Source organism: Trachurus trachurus, assembly GCF_905171665.1.
Source record: "Trachurus trachurus genome assembly, chromosome: 8".
Taxonomy (NCBI): Eukaryota; Metazoa; Chordata; class Actinopteri; order Carangiformes; family Carangidae; genus Trachurus; species Trachurus trachurus.
Genome location: NC_139905.1, coordinates 29926511 through 29952264, shown reverse-complemented (window position 1 = coordinate 29952264; position 25754 = coordinate 29926511). Strand labels below are relative to the sequence as shown.

The 25754-nt window shown below is 42.8% G+C and overlaps 1 protein-coding gene across 3 annotated transcripts; it reads right to left on the bottom strand.

The window, feature by feature from the left end:
- Positions 1–1813: 1813 nt before the first annotated feature.
- On the bottom strand, positions 1814–23948 carry mettl22 (methyltransferase 22, Kin17 lysine). Of its 3 annotated transcripts, none has more exons than XM_083978095.1 (12): positions 23838–23948; positions 19611–19736; positions 18014–18230; positions 17765–17910; positions 15798–15838; positions 12806–12950; positions 10435–10506; positions 8627–8680; positions 7444–7524; positions 5861–5963; positions 3843–4011; positions 1814–2140 (listed from the first exon to the last, which is right to left on the bottom strand). In XM_083978095.1, the coding sequence occupies exons 2-12, from the start codon at positions 19714–19716 to the stop codon at positions 2066–2068; spliced, it is 1209 nt and encodes a 402-aa protein (XP_083834221.1). In that variant the 5' UTR covers positions 19717–19736; positions 23838–23948; the 3' UTR covers positions 1814–2065. The 3 variants fall into 3 exon arrangements, with proteins under 3 accessions (XP_083834221.1, XP_083834219.1, XP_083834220.1); XM_083978093.1 differs by having other exon boundaries at positions 19611–19759; positions 23860–23947; XM_083978094.1 differs by lacking the exon at positions 23838–23948 and adding an exon at positions 23687–23827 and having other exon boundaries at positions 19611–19759.
- Between the last annotated feature and the right edge of the window lie 1806 nt (positions 23949–25754).

The window sequence follows — 25754 nt, the reverse complement described above, 5'->3', positions numbered from 1 at the left end:
TATGTTGATGTAGTGATGAAGTTATATCTAAACTTTACATTTAAAGGTCCATATACTGCAGTATATGGTATTATAGAGCACGTTAAACCTCTATATTAATAAAGTTAAATTATGGAAGTGCTCATTCCACAGCAAAATGCAGTGTATTCAGAAACTGAGGGCCCTAGTTTGCTGGCGCAGCGCAGGTGGCGCAAGGTAGCGCAGCCGGTCTAATGCAAGTTTCGACCAGCGCAGCCGAGCGCAAAGTCAGATTGGGAGATTTGTAGATCGCGCTGCGCTGAGATAGGCGTGGCCGCGCAGCAGGGGGAGGCGTCACAGATTCAGCTTGGTGCAGTGGAAGTTTTGTGCGAAAATGTCTCGCCGAGGTTGCGCTGAAAGCTCGCCACCTCCAACCAGGTCTAGTCTCAGCGCAGGGCGGAGCGCAGCAGGTGCAGTGGAAGTTTGGCTGACTGACCTGCAGTGCACACACGTCACCAAGACCTCACAGGCAGATCTCCACAGTTCCAGACACATTTCAATGCAATAAATATCCACAATAACCACTATTTAATGCAACTAATGGAATCAACACGTGAATTTATATCTATATAGATTGTCCCGTCACATCTGACGTCAGATCAAAGCAGAGATCAAAGGCTGTGGCACGCGTAATGGAAACTCCACCTGAATTAACACAGCAGGGACGAACTGGCACTGAAAAGCAGCTGTGGATGTCCCAAAAGCAGGACTGAGGGTGAATGACTGCATGTCTCTGCCGTGTTGAGATACCACTCTGCCCTTGTGATGATCGCTTTATTTATTTATTTATTTACTTATTAATTCATTAACGCCAGCGACCGCATCAGGCAGCCGTAATGAAAAACAAAACACAAATCTTCATCTCTCTTAGTCCACCACCACTGCCTCGGTATCAGATAGTCAGTATATAGCCTACTACAGTATACTATCTCTATCACAGAAAAAAAAGAGAAAAAAAGAGACGGACAGAGAGAGAGAGAGAGAGAGAGAGAGAGAGAGAGAGAGAGAGAGAGAGAGAGAGAGAGAGCGTCCTTTACGCGGATTTCATCCGTTACGCATGGTGTTTGTTTATCTTTGTCTCATCATCTTGCACAGGGTTTGAATAAATGTGAGTTTCTTTATTAGTTTATTAGTTGTTGTTTCTTATACTATTGGGCAGGGGTTCTCAGTGTATCAGATCAAACCTGATTAAGGATATTTGTATTATTATTAGTAAACTCATTGTTGGTCACTCTGAGCTCGGACCTCCGGGGAAACAGCTGTTTCCTCCTGGGAGAGGTTCGGCCTCTGGCGTCGCTGTTTCCTCCGTCCATGTCCAAGTATAAAATGACAAACTTGCAGCGCGCATCGCCCTCCGCGCAGTTAAAGGTGAGGAGAGGAGCTCATTTGATTGGTGAAGATCTGACTCGGCTGTGTCAAACCCACTCCACGCCTTTCTCTCCTCCTTCTGTCTCCCTCCCGCCCTCTCTCCTCCCTCTTCGCCGTTTGCGCCGGTGGGAGGGACAAGGGGAGGGTTTACGCTGGTCTAAGTCTGACTGCGCGGCCCACGAATCTTGCGAAATGGACCTGGTCCAGCCCCGTTGGCGTGGCGAAGCTGCGCTGCACTTAGACTTCGCTCGGTCAACGAAACTAGGGCCCTGAGCCTTAAAACCAGCCGTCAGGACTTCTGTAACTTAGTGATGTCACAACAAAGCAGTCATCAAGCCCCACCCACCAGATCTCACCATCAAACCAGACAGAATGGAGCACGCAGCCAGAATACAATCTATAAGAAATAGGTTTTATTTCACTTTGTTGTCCCTTCATGTTCAATAAATAATGTTACATTCAAACAATGACTATGAGCCATTTTTTAAAACTCCCAGGCAGTTTCTACTTCAAGTCCAAATACCTGGTTTATGTTGGATATACTAAATGACATCATTAAACAGGTAGGTAGAGGAGCTTCTGCCTCAAGTTCCTAACCCACAGCTGTTGTCTGCAGCACATTGTAGGTCTGACTCTCTGAGGACAGTTCAGTGTCATGCTGCTCTGATCCCAGTCCAGGTCAAGACACCACCACCTTAGAATCAGACTTAGCTCGGTCACATTGAGGGGGAGTCACGGTCACCTTCCACAGCTCCTGCAGAAAAGCATAACAATGTATATTAATAAAAACCTTAACATCCCACTGCAGGAATATGCATCATGTGTTGCCTCTAAGGCATTTCTGTTATTCATCTGTAATGTGTGCTTGAGTGAGAACACTACACATCATCTGTAGCTCTTTCACCCAAATTGTTAAGCTATAGAACCTGAAGTATCTGCACGATCCCTAATACGCGCACATGGACATGAACATGAAGGTCAAGAACAGTCAAAATAGTGTTTGACTCATAACATTGAGAAAAGCCTTAAAGAGTAGAAAACACATGGACATCAGTACTAACAATAATACAAGTGCCATGTTAAAGGGATAGTTCACCCAAAATTGAAATTTCTCATTATTTACTACTACTATTGAAGCCCCGAAAAGGGGAAATTGTTCCGAAAAAAATTAAATAAGGCTATATTTCAAGCTTGTTTGTAGCGGAAGCTCCTCTTCCTGGTCCGTCCAAATTTTTCGGAACAATTTCGCATTTTGGGGCTTCAATACAAGACGGACATTACATACGAGCAGCATGGAGGTATTTGGATGTTTTTTGGTGTGTCTTTTTGTTACGAAGACAGTTGGTATCCATTTGCAACCGTTACAGTATATGGACATGCACTGCTACGCCGAGACCCCCTGTAACTCAGAGAAGCCACGGATAACTCTGAAACTTCTCCCAGTCGACATGAGGGTGAGTAGATGATGAGTGCAATTTGAATTTTGGGTGAACTATCCCTTTAACGCAGTAAACCAGACAAGACCTCTGATTGCATCAGACTTAAGAGTTGGTGGAAAAGTTATTTCATTTTTTAATGGAAACTATAACTAGCATGCAAAATTACTATTCCTTCTATTAAATGTGCAACTTCCAACATAAGATGTGCAATAACATCTGTATTCTGACAGACACATCACCCAGTGCAGAGGAAGAATAAGCTACTGTATATAGATTCAACCAGTCACCTGAGCTGCTGGTTGAATGGTCCAGATGCTACTGGACACAGGATGAGTTGGATATGTGACGCCTATTGGACCAGGACAAGTTTTTAACATAAATTGTGTTTGCAGTTACACAAATTAAATCTAGTTGTCAGATGAGCACAAGAAAAGTGAAGGTCATAAATTAGATTCAAGGGTCAACCTTACGTTGGTTTAAAGGGATATTTCAACATTTTGGCAATTTTGCCTATTGCCATAATCCCTATAGTTAGGTAGGTTCATTACCTTTAATTGTCAGTGCAAGTTGTTTTGAGATCGACGGGGGAGAGATGCCAACTGCACGGTATTTACACAATTTCCTAAATACACAATCCAACAACTCCAAAACACTCTGGTGGACAAGTTGTGACCTGCACATTCACCACGCTATGAGATAATAACGGAACGTTACGAGACAGAGTTGTTTTAAAGGCAAATACGTAGCCGGAACTACATTCCAGACACAGCTGCTGGGCGGAATGATTTCAAAAGCGAAAGTAGTTCTGTGTATTTGCTTCATGTGTCGTAATGTTACATAATTATACGTTATTATTTCATAGCGTGGTGAATGTGCAGGTCACAACTTGTCCACCAGAGTGTTTTGGAGTTGTTGGATTGTGTATATACAATAGGGCCTAGGCCAATTTGCCAAAATGTTGAAATATCCCTTTAAGGTTAAATAATATATAATGATGTGTGTGAGAGCCTCTCTTACCAGCTGCTCTATCCGTTCATACAGAAGAAACTGGGCAAAGTCAGAAGGAACCAGTTCCACTCTGAAGCTGCAGCGTCCGTCCACCAGGTCTTGGAGCTGGGACAGACAGCGGCTGAAATGGTTGTATGCCTCACAGGAAATGTCCATCTGTCTCAGGGTGAAGTTCATCCTTAGAACAGAGAGACACGGGAGGAGACGTGGTTAGTGCAGAGGCTGTGGCTGGAGATACAACCAACCACACACACACCGTCAAGTGTTTGTACTGACACACAGAGGTCTCTGTCAATAGGTGCGTTTCCATCAGCTGTTTAGATGCGCATCGAGATGTATCGCATCGGAAAATGATGATGGAAACGCCGTGATTCGCATTAAAATCCCCTGATTCGCACAAAATGAAATACGCTCGCTATGGCCGGGTTTTGGTTGATTCGAATGGGATGGAAACAGCTGTACGCGAATCAAGTGTGACGTAGCGCACTTTCGCCCCATCTGCTCCCGTGTTGCAGTTCACTCTCAAGACAACATCAGGGTTTCCGCTGTCACACAACAATTAATTAATTGTGGCGCATCGCCACGGCAAAATAAAAGCCCCCACACACCTTCATATGTGATTACTGCACAGTTCTTCATAGTTCCTCCTCAGTAAAAAATAAACTTATCAACCAGCGCGTCCAGCGTTCATTAATAAAGTCTGGGGCGGCGCAACTCTCTCTCTCTCTCTCTCTCCCACACACACACACACACACACACACACACACACGGGTCGCGTTATGACGGTAATAAACATAATATTATGCGCTAAATCGCGCTAATGTGTTCAAATCAGACCGTCCGTCCGTCCGTCTGGCCGGGAGGGGGGGGGGGGGGTGCAAAGTCCGTAGATGGAAACACACATGATTCGAATTTCTTTTAATGCACATTGCCCAGTAATTCGAATCACTTTGGATGGAAACATGGCTAATGACATCATATCCTGAGACGTCCTGCGTCCACTCAAGAGCTCTGCGATAGTCAAACTGCTTCCTTCAGTGTTTCTACTGGTTTGAATCCTCTGCTGTGTTTGTTATGGAGCGGAGGACAGCATCAGTTAAACACTGACTGTACTTCCATGATCTCATGTATTTGAATTATGTTTATTTTGTCATTGTTTTAACAGGAGGCAAAAGTTACACCCTATGCACTTAAAAGCAGACATCATATGCTGCAGCATGTTAAAGGGATAATTAAACATTTTGGCAAATTGGCCCATAATGCCATAATCCCTATAGTCATAGCAGTAGGTTCGTTATCTTTATTTGTCAGTGCAAGCTATTTTTAGAACGGCGGAGCAGAGCCGCAAGCTGCTCAGAGCTACGGAGGCTAATGGGATTTCTTGGTTTCCCTCATCAAACTCATCAAATACACAATCCAACAACTCCAAAACGCTCTGGTGGACAAGTTGTGACCTGCACATTCACCACGCTATGAGATAATAGCAGAACGTTACCAGACAGAACTGTTTTAGAGGGAAATTCATGCGAAACCGCTGATCTGCGTTGCCTTCAGGGACAGTTTTTCAGCAAGCTGTCTCTGCATTTACCTCGAAAACAACTCTGTGTGGTAACGTGTTATTATCTCATAGCGTGGTGAATGTGCAGGTCACAACTTGTCCACCAGAGCGTTTTGGAGTTGTTGGATTGTGTATTTGATGAGTTTGATGAGGGAAACCAAGAAATCCCATGAGCCTCTGTAGCGTAGCTCTGAGCAGCTCACGGCTCTGCTCCGCCGTTCTAAAAATAGCTTGCACGGACAATTAAAGGTAACGAACCTACTGCTATGACTATAGGGATTATTAAAGTTGCACCTTTACTGTGCAAAGCTGTGATACTCAACAGCTTCTTCCACTGTACATGAGCAGGTAACAAATAGTTTACTGATGTTTCATAATTAATGTAGAGAGTTCAAGCATTAGAAAACATCACTGTAGCTCCTGTCACAGTCACAGTGCAGAGAGATCAAGAGCACACGTTTCCTCTCACCTCTTCTCTATGGAGATGAAGACAGTGCAGGTGTGAGTGAAGCTGCTGCAGAGTCGGTACAGAGTCCTGAAGAAGCCGTCGGTCAGATCGTCATCGTAGCAGACTGATGACACACAACATAGGTGTCAACAGGTTCATCTCAATACATTACAATATTATGGAAGTTCATTTATTTCAGTAGCTCAGCTCAAATAGTGAAACTCATATATTATATACTAGACCTATTACACACAGACTGAAATATTTAACTCATTGAGTGCCAACCACGTAATTTCTCATTTTTCGTTCCCATGCGTTGAGTGCCCAAAACGAGATTTTTCGTTTTTTGCTTTTTTTTTAAATTATGAAAATAGACACTTTAATACACATTATATGTAAATTTGGGGACTCTACGACGAGGAGAACTGAAATAGATGACGATCAAAGTCACATGACAGCTCATGATCTGGAAGTTTTTATCATAACTGGGCTTCTGCAAACGAGTTCTGCATGCAGATGCAGCAGCTGCTGCTGCTCCAGCTGCTCGAGCTGCTCGGAGCTGAACCAGGAAGCTCTCAGCCGACAGTCCGCCCGGTCTTCATCTGGAGCAACACCGTGTCCTCCCCAAAGTCCTCCCGCGGTAAAATCTGATGGTCTCTGGGCCAAAGCAGACCGCCGTCACCGACCCGTACCACAGAAGGACCGCGACCACCGGCGGGACCGGTCTTCCCGAGCCGCGGTGGCCGACTGACCCTCACGTTCTGCGGGGAGAAGCTGTGACACGGCACGGTGCGTCTGTGTTATTGTTGTTTAGTGGCGCCCCCCCCCCGCCCCCGATGGTGGTTTTGTGAATAGAACAACCATTGTTGTATATATTTATCTTATACGAGCCCTTTGATCCAGAAATGCGAGTGTCAGAAGAGCGACAGACACAAACAGCGCACCTTTCATAAAAGACGCTCTATCTCCTTTTCTAGAAAAAAAGGAGGGATTTTGGTGAAACCCAGCCATGTTTAGCTTGACTTTTCTCAGGAACGGAGGCACGTAGAAACAAACGGTTTGTGGCCACTTGAAGCATTAAGTTAAACCTTTCAATTGAGCCACAGTATGTGTTGGTGGCAATAATATAGAATACACTGTGGCTCTACAAAAATCGTCAAAAATGGTCTAAATTGCCGGTACACTTGACTAAAACTTTGGAAAGGAGCGCGGCACTCAATGAGTTAATGTCTTTATTTCTTTTAATTGTAATAATTATGACTTACATTCAATGAAAACCAACCAAACCAAAATTCAGTTTCTCAAAAAAAATGAGAAGATAGTGAAAAAGTTCACTATGGTAACCTGATGATGTCACACTAATCAGCTGATTAACTCCAAACTGTTGCAAAGGTTTCCCGAGCCTTTAAATAGTCTGGTTCAGTAGCTCCACTATCATGGAGAAGACTGCTGACCATCATACACTTTATTGAGATGTTACAATGTCAGTTTACTCTAGGTGTGTGAACCTGTGTTAAAGAGACATCCATTAAGATGTGTGTCTTTGTCCTGGGCCTGGACGGCTCTGTGACGATGTTTTAACTCTGATCAGATGAGCGACCTACCGTCAGCAGCGATGATGAAGGTGGTGTTGTCGTACAGATGGGCCACTTCCTCCTCTGTCCAGCTGAACTCCTCATCAGCATCTGCACACACAGTACAGGAAGAGCATCATCCATGGTCGCCTCACTTTACTCACTCAGCTTTAGGTTACAAATGCTGCAGCTTAGGCACTGTTGTCTGCTTCACATAACACTACTAATTTACATAGCTTGGTTAAAGTTAAATTTAAAAAAAAAAGGGGGAAACAGAACAAAGTGAAACATCACATGCTCTCTCATTGCCTATCTTCAGCTGCACTGTAAATACTGGGGCTGAAAAACCTCCTTCAGGACTCTGTACATTTCACATCACTCTCGTGTCGATTTATTGCCAGGTCTGATCATAAATAAAATGATCATGATCATGAATGAAATAAATTAATATTGAATATAATAAATGCTTATCAAAGAACATAGTGAAGAAAAGTGGTATCTGTAAACCTTTAAGGATCTTCACGCTTCCTACGCAAGTATGGAAAGTATGGAATTTGATTTTATACATTTCCAGGTCTGGAAAAGTATGGAAAATGGAAACTATTGTATGGAAATATATTTATCTTAATACTTATCTGGGTTTGGTCTAGTTATTTGAGTTTATTGTACCTAGCTACAATCTCCTGGAAATGATTTGGTGACATAATGGCATAGAAATTCAGAGTTATAAAAACAAATGATTAATTGCATAATTTATTTACATGCTACACATCTAAATACTCAAATGTCAGAAATTATTTGAATTTTTTTTTACAGAGAAGTCTGGAAATTAGGGTCTGGAGAAAGTATGATAATTTTGAAATTTCAAATGTGTAGAAGCCTGAATCTTGGTCAGGAAGGAGCTGGTGTTACTCTAGCTCTTGTTATTGTGTGAATAATATATTTAATGTCATTAATAGAAGAAGTTGGTTTAGTTGTAATCATATCCAATAAACCTCAGAGTCAGTTGTGACATGCAGCAGAGGGCCATGAGTTGGACCTGAGCCCAGGCGGATCAGGACTAAGGCTACATGGTCTGACTTCATCAGGATGAGCCACTAGAGCCCCCTACAACAAAACTAATGAGGTGATGTATCAGTATGTGAAGGGCAAAATGAGCCAACCTTTATTTTGTTAATCGTGTGTGTATAATATGTGCGTGCGTGTGTCTTACCTGTACAGAGGTCATGCTGGAGCCAGTCTAACTGTTTCACTCTCACCTCACCACCTGACGGCAGACAGACTTTATTAAGTCACATTCACTCGCATTGTTTTGTTAGCAAGAGAAGAAAACATTATAAATAAACACAGTGATGTTGATTTTTCAAGGTTTTCGATGTTGAGTCCCCAGGACCCACAGGTGGTGATTGGAGTGGGTCCCTGGGAAATTCAATGGGTCCCCAGCAAACAAACACAGTGGATGACCCCCTCCCTTCAGAAACTGGGCCCAGGGCAGTATTCCTACATGATAACGACCCCAAACACACCTCCAAGACGACCACTGCCTTGCTAAAGACACTGAGGGTAAAGGTGATGGACTGGCGTTGAGATATTTTGAGGGGACAGCAAATTTACACTGTTATAGCTGTACACTGACTACTTTACATTGTATCAAAGTGTCATATCTTCAGTGTTGTCCCATGAAAAGATATAATACAAAAATCTGAGGGGTGTACTCACTTTTGTGAGATACTGTATGTTAAAGAGCCTTCAAAGAGTTATATTTCCATACTATGTCCCCTTTAATGTCAAAACGTTGTGAGCGTATGTGGCTTGTGAAAAAATGGATCAAATATTTATTCCAGTGACTGTGGAGCAAAAGAATGATAAGGCAGGTGATCAAGAAGGCCACTTCCATTCAGGAGTGCGTAGATCAGCCCCTTCAGACCGAGTTTGAACTGTTACCTTCAGGTCGGAGGTTAAGGGTGCCTTCTATCAGGACAAATAGATATAGGGCTCTTTTTTTTCTTTCGTTTATTTGTTTATTTCGGTCAATACATGTCATTAAAAGAGAAGTAACAAACCAGAGAGAAAAAAATAAAATAAAATAAAATAACATCGATCAGAGTAAACAATAAGAAAACAGAAAAAGAAAATTTGGACCGAAAAGGCATAGGCTGAAGCATAGCTTATTACGCCTACCCTGTTACAACTCAAGCTAATTTAACAATTTTAAAATGTACAATTTGTTATTTATTAATAGAAGAAATAAGCAGAGTGAAAAGAGAGAAGCTGCTTGATTTGATTTCCCTTTCTTCTACCTTTCCTTTCCCTTCCTTCTTCTTCTCCTTTCCCTTCTTCCTCCCCTACTTCCTTCCTCCTCAAAAAATGAGGATAAAAAGAAAAGATTCATTTGTTCCTTCTGCTGTCATAATGTTGAACAGTGTTAAACAGTGAGATAATTGACAGCTGTCTTGACCACACAGTCTCTTCTATCTCACCTCGCGTTTGAATGCACTTAAAAATTAATTACTCTGCCCACTATGTGTTGCTATGTGTTGCTATATGTGCTGTTGGTCTTAACAGAGGTTGATTGTTCTGTGTGTGTTTTATGTGTATTTATGGGTATTGGATGTCTTTATGTGTTTTGGACCTCCTGGCTGCAAATCAATTTCCCAACAGGGACAATAAAGAGAACTTTGAACTTAGGTTCTGTCCTCCAATTGACGTCAATAGACTCAGCACAGAAAGCCAGCTCACACAGCTACAGGAGGTGACTGAACATGAGCCATGTCCTCTCTCAACTCAGAGTTTTAGCTGAGCTGAAGTGTAGGATTTGGTCGCTATAGTAACAGCAAATAGATTTAGATTGACTCATTTGTCAGACACTTTTTATAAGCGAGGACATCGGTGAGGCCTCGGTGCAGTGGGAGACCAGGACCTAAGTACTGAAGCTGAAGCTGATCACCATCTGTCTGGTTGTCATGGCTACAGTCCTGCAGCTTCACCCGCCTACTTAATAATAGTGATCTGACGGCTCACCTGCCGACTCCATCAGGCGTCTGTTTAATGACACGTTTCTCTTGCACATGCTCAGGAGGTCTTCTCCAACGTCTGAAAAACAAAACAACAGTCAAGTGTCTGCATGAGATCTGTCAAACATGTCCAGATGTTTGGACATCATGGACCACTGGCTGAGAGCAGAGGCTGTGACACAATCGTTCTACATAATCTCAACACAAAGACCCACTGTGTGTCTTGCTCTGAGGCTTCAACAGTGTCCAACAGTGTTCAACAGTTTTGAACGAGCCCCATTCTCCGACCATGAGCTGCTGCTAAAAGCTCAAGCGGAGTGTGTGTATGTGTTTGAGTGTATTCCCAGAAGTTTAATTCATATTAAAGGTACATTGTGTAGGAATTACTCCCATCTAGCATTGCGGTTGTATATCGCAAGCAACTCAATGGTATTTTTCATGCTGCATTCATGTGAAATTGGGCAGACGGCAGACGGACGACAGCCGCTGCACGTAACGGCATAAACAAGCCTCTATGTAAACAAGTGGTCCGTCAGCACGAGGCAAAACAAACACGTGACAATATGTTGTCATGGCGATGTGGTATTGTTTACCTGACCCACGTTTTACCGGCTTTCTCTGGACTTCTGTGACTAAAATGACATCTGGTTTGTTAGCGACGGCCGTCTGCCCGACTGCAGGTGAATGCAGCATCAGTGTAACGCTCCATTCCTCCTCACTGCGTTACCGCGGTGACTTTTCACAGACGCCACCTCGACCTGAGCCGACAGCTCCGGTGTCTCCGCTGAGTTTCCGTGGTTTCCTACCGTCACGCTGCCACTGAACGTAAAAACATGGAGACACCACATGGCAGCCAGCACCGAGCTTACCCGCTCCATGGAGATATGAATGATATGAACTAGGGATGCACGATAGTTATCGGTCCGATAATTATCGGCCCGATATCAGGAAATTATGACGTCATTTCGATAAATCCGATATCATAACTTATCGGGCCGATAAGATTTTGTATATATTTTTTGTCAGCACTGCGGTATGGGTCGTTTTTTTTTACCAAGCACTCTCACTCAGAGCACTCTGCTCTACTCCTACAGGAGACCTGCGGCCTGCAGTGAATGCTGCGTTCAGGTGGCCTATAATTGGAAAAACAACTTTCTGACGGAAATCAGAATAGTCCCTCATTTCGGTAAACAACTCGTCAACTCGGTCATAATTTTGGTAGTTGCCGACTTTACTTGATCAACGTCTTATCCACAATATTTTACCAATTACCCTTATTACACATAAACCATAGAAATATGAACATAAAAAGGTCTGAAGAACGGCTCGCAAACCGGGAACTGGGAATTCCTGTCAACACGTGAACGCAGCACAATGTGCTTACTAGGTTTGTAAACACAGAACATGACCGGCGCTAATGTGGGGCGGTAATAAAGAAGACAGCTCGCTGGATATCTGTAATAAATGTTCCAAGGAAGCTCCACAAGGAGGGAAAATAGCGCGAGCAAACCTGGTCAGTCACCTGAAACATGACGTCGCTCCGACGGAGTTTTCAAAGCTACGAGGACGATGCTAACGACGCTAGCAACATAAAGCTAACTGTAAGAAGCCACCGGGACACAAACACACAGACACTCTCTCCCTCTCTCTCCCCCTCAACCACACACACACACACCCCTGCACCCCCCCACCCCCTCTCACACAGACACTCTGTCTGTCTGTCTGTCTGTCTGTCTGTCTGTCTGTCTGTCTGTCTGTCTCTCTCTCACACACAGACACAATCTCTCTCTCTCTGAAAAGTTATTCATTTGTATGGAACCAGTCAGGCTTTTTTAACTTGTGGGATGCACTTTTCCCACTTGGTATTTATTTTAAATGAGTAAAATAAATAAATAAAATAATGATTATAAATAATATAATAAAATCAGTTCTAGAGTATTTTATTTTTTATATCAATAAGTTATGCACCTTATTTAAATAGATGTTCATTGAGATATCAAATAGTTTAGCAAATGTTTGAAAGGCTTGTTAATAGAATATCTTAATTTAAAGAGTCAAAACTGTCACGATATATTTTAGGTCCTGACTAGTCTTTCTAATCTCCAGGTATGTTATCGGTTATCGGTATCGGTATCGGCCTTCAGAAGCGGAAAGTTATCGGTTATCGGTATCGGTTTCAAAAAATGTTATCGTGCATCCCTAATATGAACGGCTAATTCAGAGCTGAAAGGAACACTTCAGTTTGTTGATGGGGGGGATGACTGATTAATGAAAAACAGACTTTTGAACCAAATAATCGATTTTCATGGATAGATAACAGGAGAAGTTACACAATGTCCCTTTAAAATAATCAAAGTCTCTGCTTGACGGCATCATACCTGTGCAGTACACAGTTTTGGCCACGGTTGCCATGGCGATGCTGGTCAGGCCTGTTCCCGCCCCCAGCTCGAGAACCGTCGCTCCTCTGAACGTGATTGGCTCCGACAGGATGAAGTCGGCCAAGAGGAACGCCCCTCTCCACACCTGATGCAGGTAACACACACATTTATCAAACATGCATAGAATCTGGTGTCAATATCTGCGTGCGCCAAGTGTCACATGTGATTTACGAAAAGTGTGTACGCTGCCGATTTTGGTGTAGAACCGGAGTGGTGTTGATAAATCTGACGTCTGAAAACGATTATTTAAATGTCTACCCCCATATATTCCTGCTTTAGAGGCCTCATCCTGCCCCTTTAACGACATGGAGACACGGAAGACGGCCAAGAAGAGGGACTTTACTGATATTACCACGTAATTCAGGGAGAGGACGGCACCATTAAATATCTGGACATTAATAGAGTGATAGTTTTTGTGATTGATAAAAGAAAATCACTGGTGGATGGAGGCTGCACACGCACGTATCACCGATGCTAGGAAACCCAGCGATCTCATGAAATGCTCCTGCAGTTCACTTAACATAAGTGTTTGAGAAATCAGAGCCTAATTACTGCCGTGAACGCGACTTTATAACCGTCAGCACTGATGGCATGGTTCAGCTGAAAAAAAAACAACCCCGCTATGGAGATGAGCTGCACCTGGACAGGTAGCTATCACACCGGAGCGGCTCGTCTCCCTCCTCAGTCGGGGCCCGGTGTCCGGCAGAGAAAGAGACTGAGCAGCCGTTCATCAGGAGATCCTGGGAGTTTCTGTCTGTGATCTGACATAACAGGTCTGTCATTGACTGTTTCTGTTTACACAGCTGATTCATGAGCATCTGTCATATCGTGGTTTTTAATTCACCTCAGTTGTTCAAAATAAAAGGCTTAAGTTTTCAACACGGACTTGATGAATATGTGGTTGTTAGGCTTAAAAACAACCAAGAGTGCGACCACTAACCGGACTTGGGACTACTTGAAATAACTACTTATCATTGCGTTGTTTTAATGCTGTTGCTTTGTTTTATCCCATCTGTGATCTATATTTTATTTACTATATTATCTTATCCTGACTGTGTAGTGCACCGTTAGCTTTATTTGATTTAATTATTAGGGACTGCGGATGCAAATTAGCAGCTCTGTTATAATCCGTCATATTTACAACAGTTTTCTTTTTACTATTGTTCATCGATATGCACTGTCCCTATCCAAATAAAGTATTATTATTATTATCATATTATTTTATTTTACTAATAAAAACAACAGGAACATGGGGTCTGCATCGCTGCATTAGCATGGTTTAATAGTCATTCTGACACAGCAGCACTGTATCCTGTATGTTCTACACTGGTTCAAAATGTGTGTACACCTGGTCAGAGCTGGCATGAGATCTGTGCGTACCCTACGCTCACATTCAGATTGATAAAAGCCGATCCTTGCGGTGGATTTGGCGTGCACCCATTTTTTTTGGTGTACGCACGTTTGATAAATGAGGGCCATGGACACCAGCACCTCCACAAACCAAAACCACTGCAGGTCATGTGAGACCAGGGCTCGACAGTGCGAGCCCCTCGTCGCAAATGCGAGTAAAAAACAGATCAGTGCTAATTGTGAAATGCAATTAGTAGCACGTGTGCGACTACCGAATTTTACCGTTCAATAAATGTTTTATGATGTGTTGCGAACGTTTGGAGGTTGTGGCCGGTTGTGCACTTGAATGCTGCCTCAGCTGAAAAAAAGAGATCACGTGATTTATGGCCGGTCGGACTGCACGCGGAACCGAAGCGCAGCGCCCTGAGCGGAGGCAGTATCGGTGCACATGTTAACCGGTCTGCCTGGCTGCACATCTGGCGCTGTACGCTCCCTGTGTGACCACTGACCAGCCAAGCGCCCGCAAAGGCCCCGCTCCGCCTCCGCGGGCAGTGCGTCCGTACACGTAGTGTAAAGCGAACTCGTTCATGCTCACAACCCAAAGCAACGCCGTAGCTGCGAGCACTCGGTGTGACGGCGATGTCGTTTTTTTATTCCGTGCATGTCCGTGGAGCTGTGCGCCGCGGTTCTCTACGTTGCTGTGCCAGGCAGGTGTTTCCCACGGACCTCGGCCCCGTTTGAAAGGAAGCCCGTACTGTATGTGTCCGCGGTGTAGAAGAGAAACACACATTTCAGGACCACTGACTGGAATAATCGGGTCAGACAAATGTAAACACACAAGGCTGAACATCACTGGACATGTCTGGTGTTGGGATTATACAAAAAAGTAAAGTACGGTAGAGCTGTCAAGATGTATGCAGTATACTGCAGGCTATCACTCATTCCAATGTACAGGTGCATTAGAATATCATGGAAGAGTTTATTAAGGCCTATGTCACTAATTCAATTCAAAAAGTGAAACTAACACAATATACATCCATCACACACACAGAATGAAACATTAGGCTACATGTCTTTATTCTTTCAGTTTATTTTAATAGTAATAATTATGGCTAACATTAAATGAAGACCTGAAATTCAGTATTCCCAAAAATGTAAATACTACAAAGGAACTTTTTTTTTCTTTTCTTTAAAGCATTTTTAATATAGAAATGTTGTCCATCTATATGCACTCAATACTTGGTTGGGGCTGTTTGATTTGAAATACTGGAAATTGACTTTTCCATGACATTATAATGTATTTAAATGCACATATTATGTTAATGGTGAGTGTCACCACTCTTAGCTCTTTTTTGGTCCTGACCCGTTGGCATCCCTGTTAAAAAGCTATGAATTGAACTGTTTTGCTTATAAATGCCTCCTCATCGACCTCATATCACTTTATTATTTAAAATTATTTGTGTGCTTTCAGCTTAGTAGCACACGTGCTACCTGGGAAAATGCTAAGCGTCAAGCCCTGTGTGAGACCAGAATGTGGGAGGGGCAACACACAGACAGAGGGAGGTGAGTGAATTCTACTGACCTGTTTGCCGACGTCCTCCAGGGGCGTGGCCATGGTGTGCTCTGCAGGGGGAGGAGATTCAAACATTAAACACACAAGTGTTGGCAAGAATCTGGCGATACGATACGAATCATGATACAGGGGCAACGATACGATGTATTGCGAACAAAATATTGCGATATTTCAGTCTATCGGTATTTTCTTACACCCCTAGTTTTTAGCAGAGATGGCGTTAGGCACACAACATTTCTGTCCACTGCCACAAGTTTAGCTACCTTCCTGTTTTCTGGAGAAATTGTCCACAAAACACAAATCCAACCATATTTTCCAGGGCTGCTCTGTCATATTAGAAATTTTTGAAATGTGAAATCCCTTTAGAAATGAAGATGATTGGCAGCCAGTAAGAAATCTATCACGAGAAAACGGTTAAAAGAAGAACCACGCACCACTGACGAATGGATTGACATTGTATATGAGATTTATGTGATGGAGAAGATGACATTTTGGTGAAAAAGAAAAAATTCTATAGGATCTGGACTAGGGGTGTGCATTGGCACTGCCCTCACGATTCAATTCGATTACGATTCAGCAGGTAACAATTAGATTCGATTCTACGATGCATTGCGATGCATCAAAATTCTACTGCACACAACACGGCAAATTTTTCATCAGTCATGAGATATTGAACAACAGATTTTATTGGCTGCTATGTGTGTATTATCACTCTCCTGTATCTTTGACATAAATGTCATTAAATAAAATAAAATCGAATGGTACAGGTATTGGATATGGCATTTAAAAAAATAAAAAATAAACCTTTGTGTCTTGTCAATATTAACTCAAAATCAATATGACTGAACTATATGAAAGACTATGGGGCTTTTATTTTGAAGGGCCAGATACAGGAAGTCGTGACACTTTTTGTTGTTGTTTTTTTTACACGGCACGGCAGGTCTCTCTCTCTCTCTGCATCAGAGACCCCCCCCCCCTGTCTTACACAGCCTGAGCTCAGTCACTCACCCTCCTCTACTGTGTTTAGTGGTGATAAATGGGCATGCTGATACTGCCTGTAGTAACGGTAAAACCAGAGCGGCTTGTTGAATCTCGGACCCAACACGGCCGGACTCATGAGCGTTAATTAATTAATTTTCAACCCGACCGCGGGTAAAAAAAAAAAAAAAAGGAAAAAGAAAGCCAGGCAACACTGTTACTGCTGGTGCTGCTGCTTAGCCTGTAGCTACAGGCTGCGAATGTCACGCGTATGTCGTTGCTCCGGAAATGCCCCCAGAGGTAATTGAAACTTCACAACTTTATTTGAGGCCAGAAAATAAACAGTGACATAATCGATTATGGCACGTTGCCGCATCAATGCTGAATCGTGCATGTCCCGCATTGCAATGCATCGCCGAATCGATTATTGTTGACACCCCTAATCTGGACCAAACAGACTGAGTATAAAACTGATCGGACCAGATTTCAGTTGAATGGACCTGTGCTTTGTTCATGTGATGGTTGGATGATCAGAGGTGGTGATCTGAGTTCCTCTGTTCTGTTCTGTTGTTGGTCATAAATATAATAACTAGTGATCTATAAGAGAAAATCCCAGAAGGCAATTTAGACAAAATCGCCTGAACTCTCTGCATCCACCCCACAAACAAGGGACAAATAACCTACTATGGACTAAAGAGAGTCGGAAATGCTGCTATTATTGTATATGGAAATCTACCTTTCCAAGTAAAAAGAAAATTTAAAAAAAAGAAGAAAAAAAAAATGAAATTTAAAAAAAATATTTAGGATATAAACTTCAAGAATGGTCTCCAATAGATAAATATATCATTATCATGTAGGTGACTGGTAAAAAGACTTTTAGGTTCTGAGATCTGAGACAAAGACAAGTTTATATTGTCTTACTTATTTACTTTGGCAGGACAGTCATCAAAACCATGATGATGACACAATGAACAAAAGCACTCATGAGGACATCTTACCGATCCTGATAAGATCTTGGAAGCTCTCATCATCTTCATCATCTGTGCCCTGCTCTTCCTCTTCCTCTTCCTCTTCCTGTCCAGGGTGGGACTGTTTCAGAATGACGGGACAGACCGTGTCTCTGCCTCCAGAGTTTCTCCTTGGTCTTAGAATAAACAGTGAGAACAGTTGTGGGTCAGTAAATCTACAACGTGTATTTCATGTTGTGTGTATAGCTGTGTGTTTGTGTGCGTGCAGCTGATCCACACCTGTGTGTGACGTCCAGGTCTCCATCTTTGTCCAGGCTTGGCTCCACATTTCCTCCCTCTTCTTCTTTTTCAGCTTCTTCTTTGGTGACATCTGTGTCTTTTCCTTCGTCTTCCCTCACATCATTGTGCTCCTCCTCCTCCTCCTCTCCTCTTTTCCCAGGAACGCCGTTGTCGTGCCTCTCAGCATCTGACAAGATCTTGAATTTAGAGATGAAGACTGGATGGAGAGGAACAGAAGTAAAGTTAAATTATTTTGCCTTTGCCGCTTTAAACGAGTTCAAAAGTAAAGCTTTGAAATGTCCAGGGGTCTCATTTATAAAACTGTGCGTGGGATCGTTACTAAAAGTGTACGTACGCCCAAAAGCCAAGTTTTGCGTGCGCCAGTAAATATTCAGACTTATAAAACCCTGCGTACGCACACTTGCAGGCAAACTTCCCTTTATAGATCACAGAGTTCCTACAAGTGTGCGCAGCTGAATCCGCTTCACGTTCCGCCCTGTACACGCCCTGTTTTAACCGTAGATGGTCAATGCAAACCACCACATGAATGTGATCTGCATGTCAATGAGCCTGACGTGCTCTTGTTCTGTCGGTGTTGTGAATCAGCTGCAGGTGTGAAAGTGACAACGTGACGTGTTGCTGCAGCTGTTAACGGCGTCAGCGGCACGGAGCGCACGCGGTGTTGTTTTGGTGCGCTGCCCTCTCTAATGCTGGACCCGGTTCGGCACATAGTTACAACAATGACAACAGTTTTAATCTGAAACGAGTTATTAACCATTCACCATGGTCTCCCTCTCCCTCCTTTCTCCTCCAGCGGTGCCGTGGTGCAGAATTACGCACGGGGCTAACCGCTGTATTATTTACAGTAATTAGACTGATCGATAAAACTTTGATCATTCATCAGAATGTAACTGATTCTGCTAATTATTCAAACATGACACTTCTCTTGATAACAAGAAAACAGAATGTAACAATTGTGCGAACGATTACTGGATTTTTTCCCCCAGGGTTTGAGATTTAATTGACTCTCGATCATATGTTCACAGTATCATAGGAATATATAGTTATTTACACCATGTATTTATTCCGCGGCGTCCTCTCCTCCTCCTGTGCTCTGAGTGGACAATATGACGGAGAGACGGTGGTGATTAAATATAGAGAAGGAGTTTTGATTTTGAATTTTAAGTTAGATTCTAAGAAGATGTTTCTGAAACACCAGTCCGATGCAAAATAACGCTGTTGAATTAAATCACCGTGACAACATGGATCTAACGCATACGGGTTGAAATTAAATGTGTGACGGCCGATAATAAAAACATAGGCCTAATCGTTCTTCACTGTACATTTTCTTCAATGTACGCCAATTCCCCTTTTCCTCCAAACCAGCGTACGCATGGCTCAGAGTTTGCTTAGGGCTGCGCACATTCTCCCGTCAAGTTTGTTTTTTATAGATCACAACCTTGGCGTGGAAAGTCACGTACGCCACTTTCAGGCCCGTTTTGTGCGTACGCAACGGTTATAACTGAGACCCCTGTTCTCAAATCACTGATACAAAAGTGAAACAGGGGATTTCTTCTCACACTTGTGTCACACTCACCAGGCTGTCCCACATGGTTGAGGCGTGTCATAAGGTGGCGTGTGTTGGGCAGGAACATGTGAACGTCTGACAGCACGGTGTCATGTTGAAAGGTGATGACGTCCATGGCTGATGGTTCATGGTCCCCTCAGTGATCTGCCTCACACAGCCTGGGACACACAGATCACACACACAAATACACACAATCATAGGGTTGCAAAGTTCCGGGAATTTTCAAAGTTATTAACAGAAATATATGGGAATTAACAGGATGGGATAAAAATCTGAAATTTACAAAATTGAAGGATGGCCCAGGGAACTTAAATATAGTTGGGGAAAATATAATGAAGCATAATCTTGGCTAAAACAACCAGATTTAAGGGTTGGGGTTGAGAAATATTTTACTCAACGTTCATGTTTTTGTTGTTCAGTAAAATAATTGATTGTTCATACAAGAAATAAAACTTGATAAAGTTCTACTCACAAATAAATCTGTTGAAATGTCGTGTTTATTAGTTGTATTATTTTGCATGGATATCTGCTTGACAAAACAAAATATTTAGGCTACATGATACAGTTTGTTTAAATTACCCCCAATTTCCAGTTAATTCCCATGAATTCCCAATGATTCCCATAAATTCCTAGCCTGACAAGCCAGACTATATCATTAACATGTCTAGTCTGGCAATGACCGGTAGACCTCGGCTCAATCCAGGGGGCGGGATGAAGGCTGTCTTTCAAACTGCCTCTGCACGCAATAGGGTAGCGCTACGACCAATCAGAGCAAAGAGCAGGATGACGTTAGCCTGACAAGCCAATTAAAATGTATGTCGTCATGGCGTTAAGCCCACCCAACGACTCTCTTAACAGATAGAGCGCTGTGATTGGTGAACACAAACGGTGTTCGAGACTCAAAAAGTTCCTATGGCTCGTTTCTAGACCCACCTACGGAGCAAAGAGATTTGCTGCCGCTAGGGTGCGTCTAGATTTCTAGGCTAATACATTTCCACAATTCCCATGGAAAGTTTCCAATTTGGAATATTTTCAAAATTCCCCATCTTAACTTCCCATTGAAAGTTTCAGGAAATGTTCCACCCCTTTGCAATCCTACACAATCATAATACATCATTACATTACAGGGTACACACTGTTGTTGTTTTTTTTCTTTACCATCAGAAATTCAATCCCAAACAGAACTAAAGAGGTTTAGTGTGAAAGTTAAACATTGGCTCAAACAGCAGCAGAAATGTGAACATTAAAAGGGACATTGTGTAACTTCTCCTGTTATCTATTCACGAAAATCGATTATTTCATTAATCAGTAATCACCCCCATCAACAAACTGAAGTGTTCCGCGTGTTCCGTAAGCTCTGAATTAGCCGTTCATATCATTCTGTGGTATATTGTTGATGATAAGAAGTGATCACCGCTGACACGTCTTTTCTTGCATTCAAAAAAAGGGTTTATTACAAGAAAGAACAGTGTCAAAAAAAGGCAGAATCTCTTGTGTGTAACTCCAAAACTCCATCTTCTCTAAACAGAGGAATGTAGCTGAACAAGGATGGTCATAAACTAAGACAATACCTAACCTGTACAATTTACCCTCTGGCATTTAACCTCTAGGCCTACGCATACAGTAGATGAGGTAAACCAAATAGGCTACAGGTGTCCACGAAAAGTGACTTCACCTCTGACCTAAACGTTTAGCCTTTGGGCCAAACAAAGCATTAGTTCACATTATAAAGGTCATTTTTCTTTTAAGCAAGATAAGAACATACCTGAAGAAAAAAGTAAGACAATTCTGAAGATAAAAGTAAAGAATTTCAGGTGGATAATACACTACAATTCATAAAACGTGGGCCAGGTAAACAGTACGACATCGCCATGACAACATATTGTCAAGTGTATTGTTTTGCCTCGTGCCTCAGACCACTTGTTTACATAGAGGCTTGAATGCCGTTACGTGCAGCGGCTGTCGTCCGTCTGCCGTCTGCCCAATTTCACGTGAATGCAGCATGAAAAATACGATTGAGTTGCTTGCGATATACAACCGCAACGCTAGATGGGAGTAATTCCTACACAATGTCCCTTTAACGTCTCTCAAGTCATTGTCAATACAGCACTTTAATGTTTAATGCTAAATTTAACTTGTGTTTTAATCTGAAATTTGTGGCTGTGTTTATTTATTCATGGTACCTATTCACTGTATTATCCACTGTATTTGTATCATTGCATTTATTGTATTCAGTATGTTTTATCCTATTCTAAAGCCTGACCAGGGACAAAGACTGCAAATTAGCTGAAGCTAGACTTCTTATATGCATCACATTTTCCCATTTTTTGTGGCAACGTTGTATATATATAGCCAGGCTAGCGCCGCCTACTGGTTCCGGCAAATTTCATTTGCCTCAAACATGTAGTCAGGACACTAGCAATGCGTTTCGGTTTGCTCCGTCCGCCAGAGCGGACGGACCAATCAGCGAACAGACGGGTAAGTGAAGGCGATGACGTTGAACTCAAGCGCTCAAGATTAACCTATGAGCTTAACCGGTGTATAGCACACGTGACCACCAAGCAGCAGCGATTAGTTGAAGCAAATGTAAGCAACCGCCTCCCGGAAGCAAACGAATCCCTATGGCTCGTGTTCAGACGCTATATGAAATGTAATGAAGTAAGCGGCTGATGCATCAGGCTAGTATATATAGTCCCTGTTAAATAAACATTCTAATAAAATAAAATAAAATACAGCCAGGAGATAGTGATGAAACAGTGATTATTGACAGATAAACAGCAGCCGTTATTTGTCATTTGTGATAAGAATAAATAAGAATAAAACATTATTAATTTATTATTAATCTCCAACAGGAAATTCATTAATAATATTCCTTCTTTATTTTAATTTTTTACATTTTATGTCCAGCTAATAAAATTATGCTCTTTCCCACTTTCCTTAAAGGAGCATTATCGCAAATACAGCAGTAATAGCATAAAACAAACTGAAATATGCAAAAGATGGGTCGGGGGGAGCCATAACTAAATTTACAAAAAAAATCGCCAACAGTATAGTGTCCGTGGGGCAAATGCAGCATTTGTCTTTGTTATGATCCAAGCCGGCCCGGCGCTTGCTGCGTTCAATTGCACTCGGAACTCGCAAATCCGACCTCCGAACCGGAAAAATGCAACAGTAAATAGTAATGTAGCAGTGTTAGGCTGTTTACAGTCACTGAATCGTCCCACTGCGGTCTGCACGTCACACCAACGATCATACATTTGTAGGAGGAAGTTGCAGTTGCTGTTGTTGCCGTTGTTGTGGTTGTGCGCGAGTAGAGCTGCCGCTTCCACTAGCGAGTTTTCTTTTTCCTTTCCCGCGATTGCACGTTCATTCAGCCTGGTGAGGAGGAGGGGGGAGGGAGGAGGAGGGAGGAGGGGGGAGGAGGAGGGGGAGAAGGGGAGGACTATACGAGGCTCCTCTCTCTCTCTGACAGCTGCCCGCTTGTTTATATCTGATATGCTCCGCCTGGCTCCATCTAGTGGCCGAATTAAGAATTTGGATTTGCGATAATGCTCCTTTAAGTTTCTATGTTTTTTCTTCTTCTAGCCTATATTTTATTTCATATCTCAGAGACTGTTATTTTTTGATGACAGTGTGCATCACAACAAAATTCAAATCATTATTATTTATATTTTTCCAGAATGAATGAAATTAAATATTTGAATCCTTTTTACACTATTAGGCCTATAGTTTAATGTGAGCATGTGCATGTGTGTGTGGTTGAGTAGAGTAAATGGATATTTTGCTGGAGACAGCAAATTCCGTTGTATGTTGAACAATAAAGACATTCTACCCTATTTTATACTACAGTAAGCTGTTTGTTGCCCTCAGAAAACATTAATATTAGTTTTATCTGCAGGTCAGTGACTATACATCTCTCTGGGCAAAGTCAAACAATGTGTTTGAATTTATCTCGGCTACTGTAGCTTGATGAGATAAGGTTTGTTCTTATCCGTTTGTGATACGATTAAAACCATACAAACACAGGCGGACAGTCCCGTTCAGTCCGGGGTTCAGCAGGTGCGGCCTGGATTGTAGAACTTTACCGTCACACCTCCACAAGTTAAAGTTAGCACGGAGCCCCGACCGGAGCACCGGAGCACCGGGGACCGTTAACAGTTCCCACCGAACCCCGTCAGACCAGACCAGACCAGACCAGACCAGAGCTGGTGCCGCGGCTGCTGCAGCTTATTACACTCTCATTGATATCGCCTCTTACCGTTAGTGATCCAACAGCACGGAGCACGCCCCTCCGTCAGCTGCTGCTGCCAGTCAACACCAAAACAGTCCAACACTGAAACCTGTCCGGGCGGCAACACAGAGGAGTCGGTTTCCGCCCGGAACTAAGATGATGCTCAGCTGCTACACAGAGCAGAGCCAGCACGACCATGAGCACGACTGGCTGGATGCGGTAAAAAAAAAGAAAGAAAAAAAAAAGGTAACTGTAGATGCTTCCGTACGTATGTGTGTGAGTTCAATGATCACACATTATCTCCAAAGAGTGTGGTTTTATTATTACTCAGAGAGCACGGAGTGGGAGCCTTACTTACAGCCTAGCAGGCATAACAAACTGAACCCCGATAACCAGAACACCCACAAAATACACAGAGGTGGTGCGACCCCTACTGGGCACAACGGGATCATCATCAATGATCTACAGTAACACTTTTCAAGGGTCCCTTATTTAACGTTAGTTAGTACATTATTAAGCATTAATTAACTGTTTACAGATATAACAATCATTATACGTATTCGAATTAGGAAACACAAGCAATCATGTAGCCTAAGCAGTTAATTCATGTTTACTACTCAAAGTTAGTTAATAAATTATTTAGTAATAAGTTGAATAATCATTATGTATGCATTAGTATTAGAATAGAATAGAATAGAATATTTATTAATCCCTTTCGTCACAGTGCTCCAGTGTACAAAGGTGAAGAATACAACAACGTAAGATAAATTACAAATTAAATATTACAAAATTTACAAAGTATTGTCTCTGGGGGGCTGACGCCACACTTTTCAGACTTTTATTATAAAAAAGAAAGAAAGAAAGAAAGAAAATAACTAATTTTCCTTCCACTTCAAAATTATGTGCTGGCCTCAGTCCCTCAGTGGTGCTGTCCAGCTGCCTCTGCAGCTTCCTGCGGGAGGCGTTGGTCCTCTTCCACCTTCTCCAACAGACGCTGCAGCTGCTCCATATAATAATGAATGAGACTGTGCTAGGTCTCTGTACGTCTTGACCACATGTCAGCTGTTCAGCTGTAGTAGAGGAAAACTCGGCTTGTGCTCCAGTCATTAAAAAAAAACAATAAAAACTCTGGTATAGCGACCGGGCTAAAATGTATGCAGAAGGACGCTGTACCACTGGTCCTGCTGCATACCTGACGCGGTGCGGCCAACCTGTCGCTCAGTAGCATACCTGGCGCTCTCATTTTTTTAATCGGGATAGTTCCACAGACAACGTAGTGCTACATTTAGCCGAGCCTGAGACCAACATACAACACGTAACAGTGTGGCGTTGTTGCCTTCTCTTTTCACCAATAGCCCCATCCCCCCTTGTTTGCGGGGACGGCTCTCCATTCCGACACACCTCCACTCCGCTGTTCCGAAATACCCCCACTTCGAAACACCGCTGTACCGACCCCCCCCCCCCGCAACTGTCCAAGGTGCTGAACCGCGTGACGTTGTTTACACTCTGTGTTGCGGCTTGTCTGTGAAACGCGCGCTGCTCAGAGACTGGGCAGATCTGTCCCACTTGCTTTCTCCCCGACTCCGTTGTTGGAGATCTCCCACACAGTAGCCTAATAGAAATACACCGGTTCCTTTCAAGATTCTTGAATGTATAAACGCTGCCTCACAGTTGCTGCAAGCTAAAGACGCGGATATTCTGAGAGCATCTACTCTTTAGGGAGTTTAGGGAGCAATTTGATGAGGCTAAGTCTGCCACTCTTGCTCTCGCTACAAAATGGGGAAGTCAAACGCAGTTTGAAGCAACCAGGGCCAGAAAAGTTAAGCGTCACTTTGATGAACTTTCTGAAGACAGTCGCCTCACTGACGCAGAGAGCAACTTTCGGGTGAACGTTTTCAATGCTTGTCTTGATATTGTCATCC

Bases quoted from the DNA above. Each gene is read 5' to 3' on its own strand.
- mettl22 (XM_083978095.1), bottom strand. From the start codon at position 19,716: ATGGACGTCATCACCTTTCAACATGACACCGTGCTGTCAGACGTTCAC. The intron at 15,839-17,764 runs GTAAGATGTCCT...CTCCCCCTGCAG, and splicing joins CCAAGATCTTATCAGGATCG to AGCACACCATGGCCACGCCC. The intron at 12,951-15,797 runs GTCAGTAGAATT...TACCTGCATCAG, and splicing joins TGGAGGACGTCGGCAAACAG to GTGTGGAGAGGGGCGTTCCT.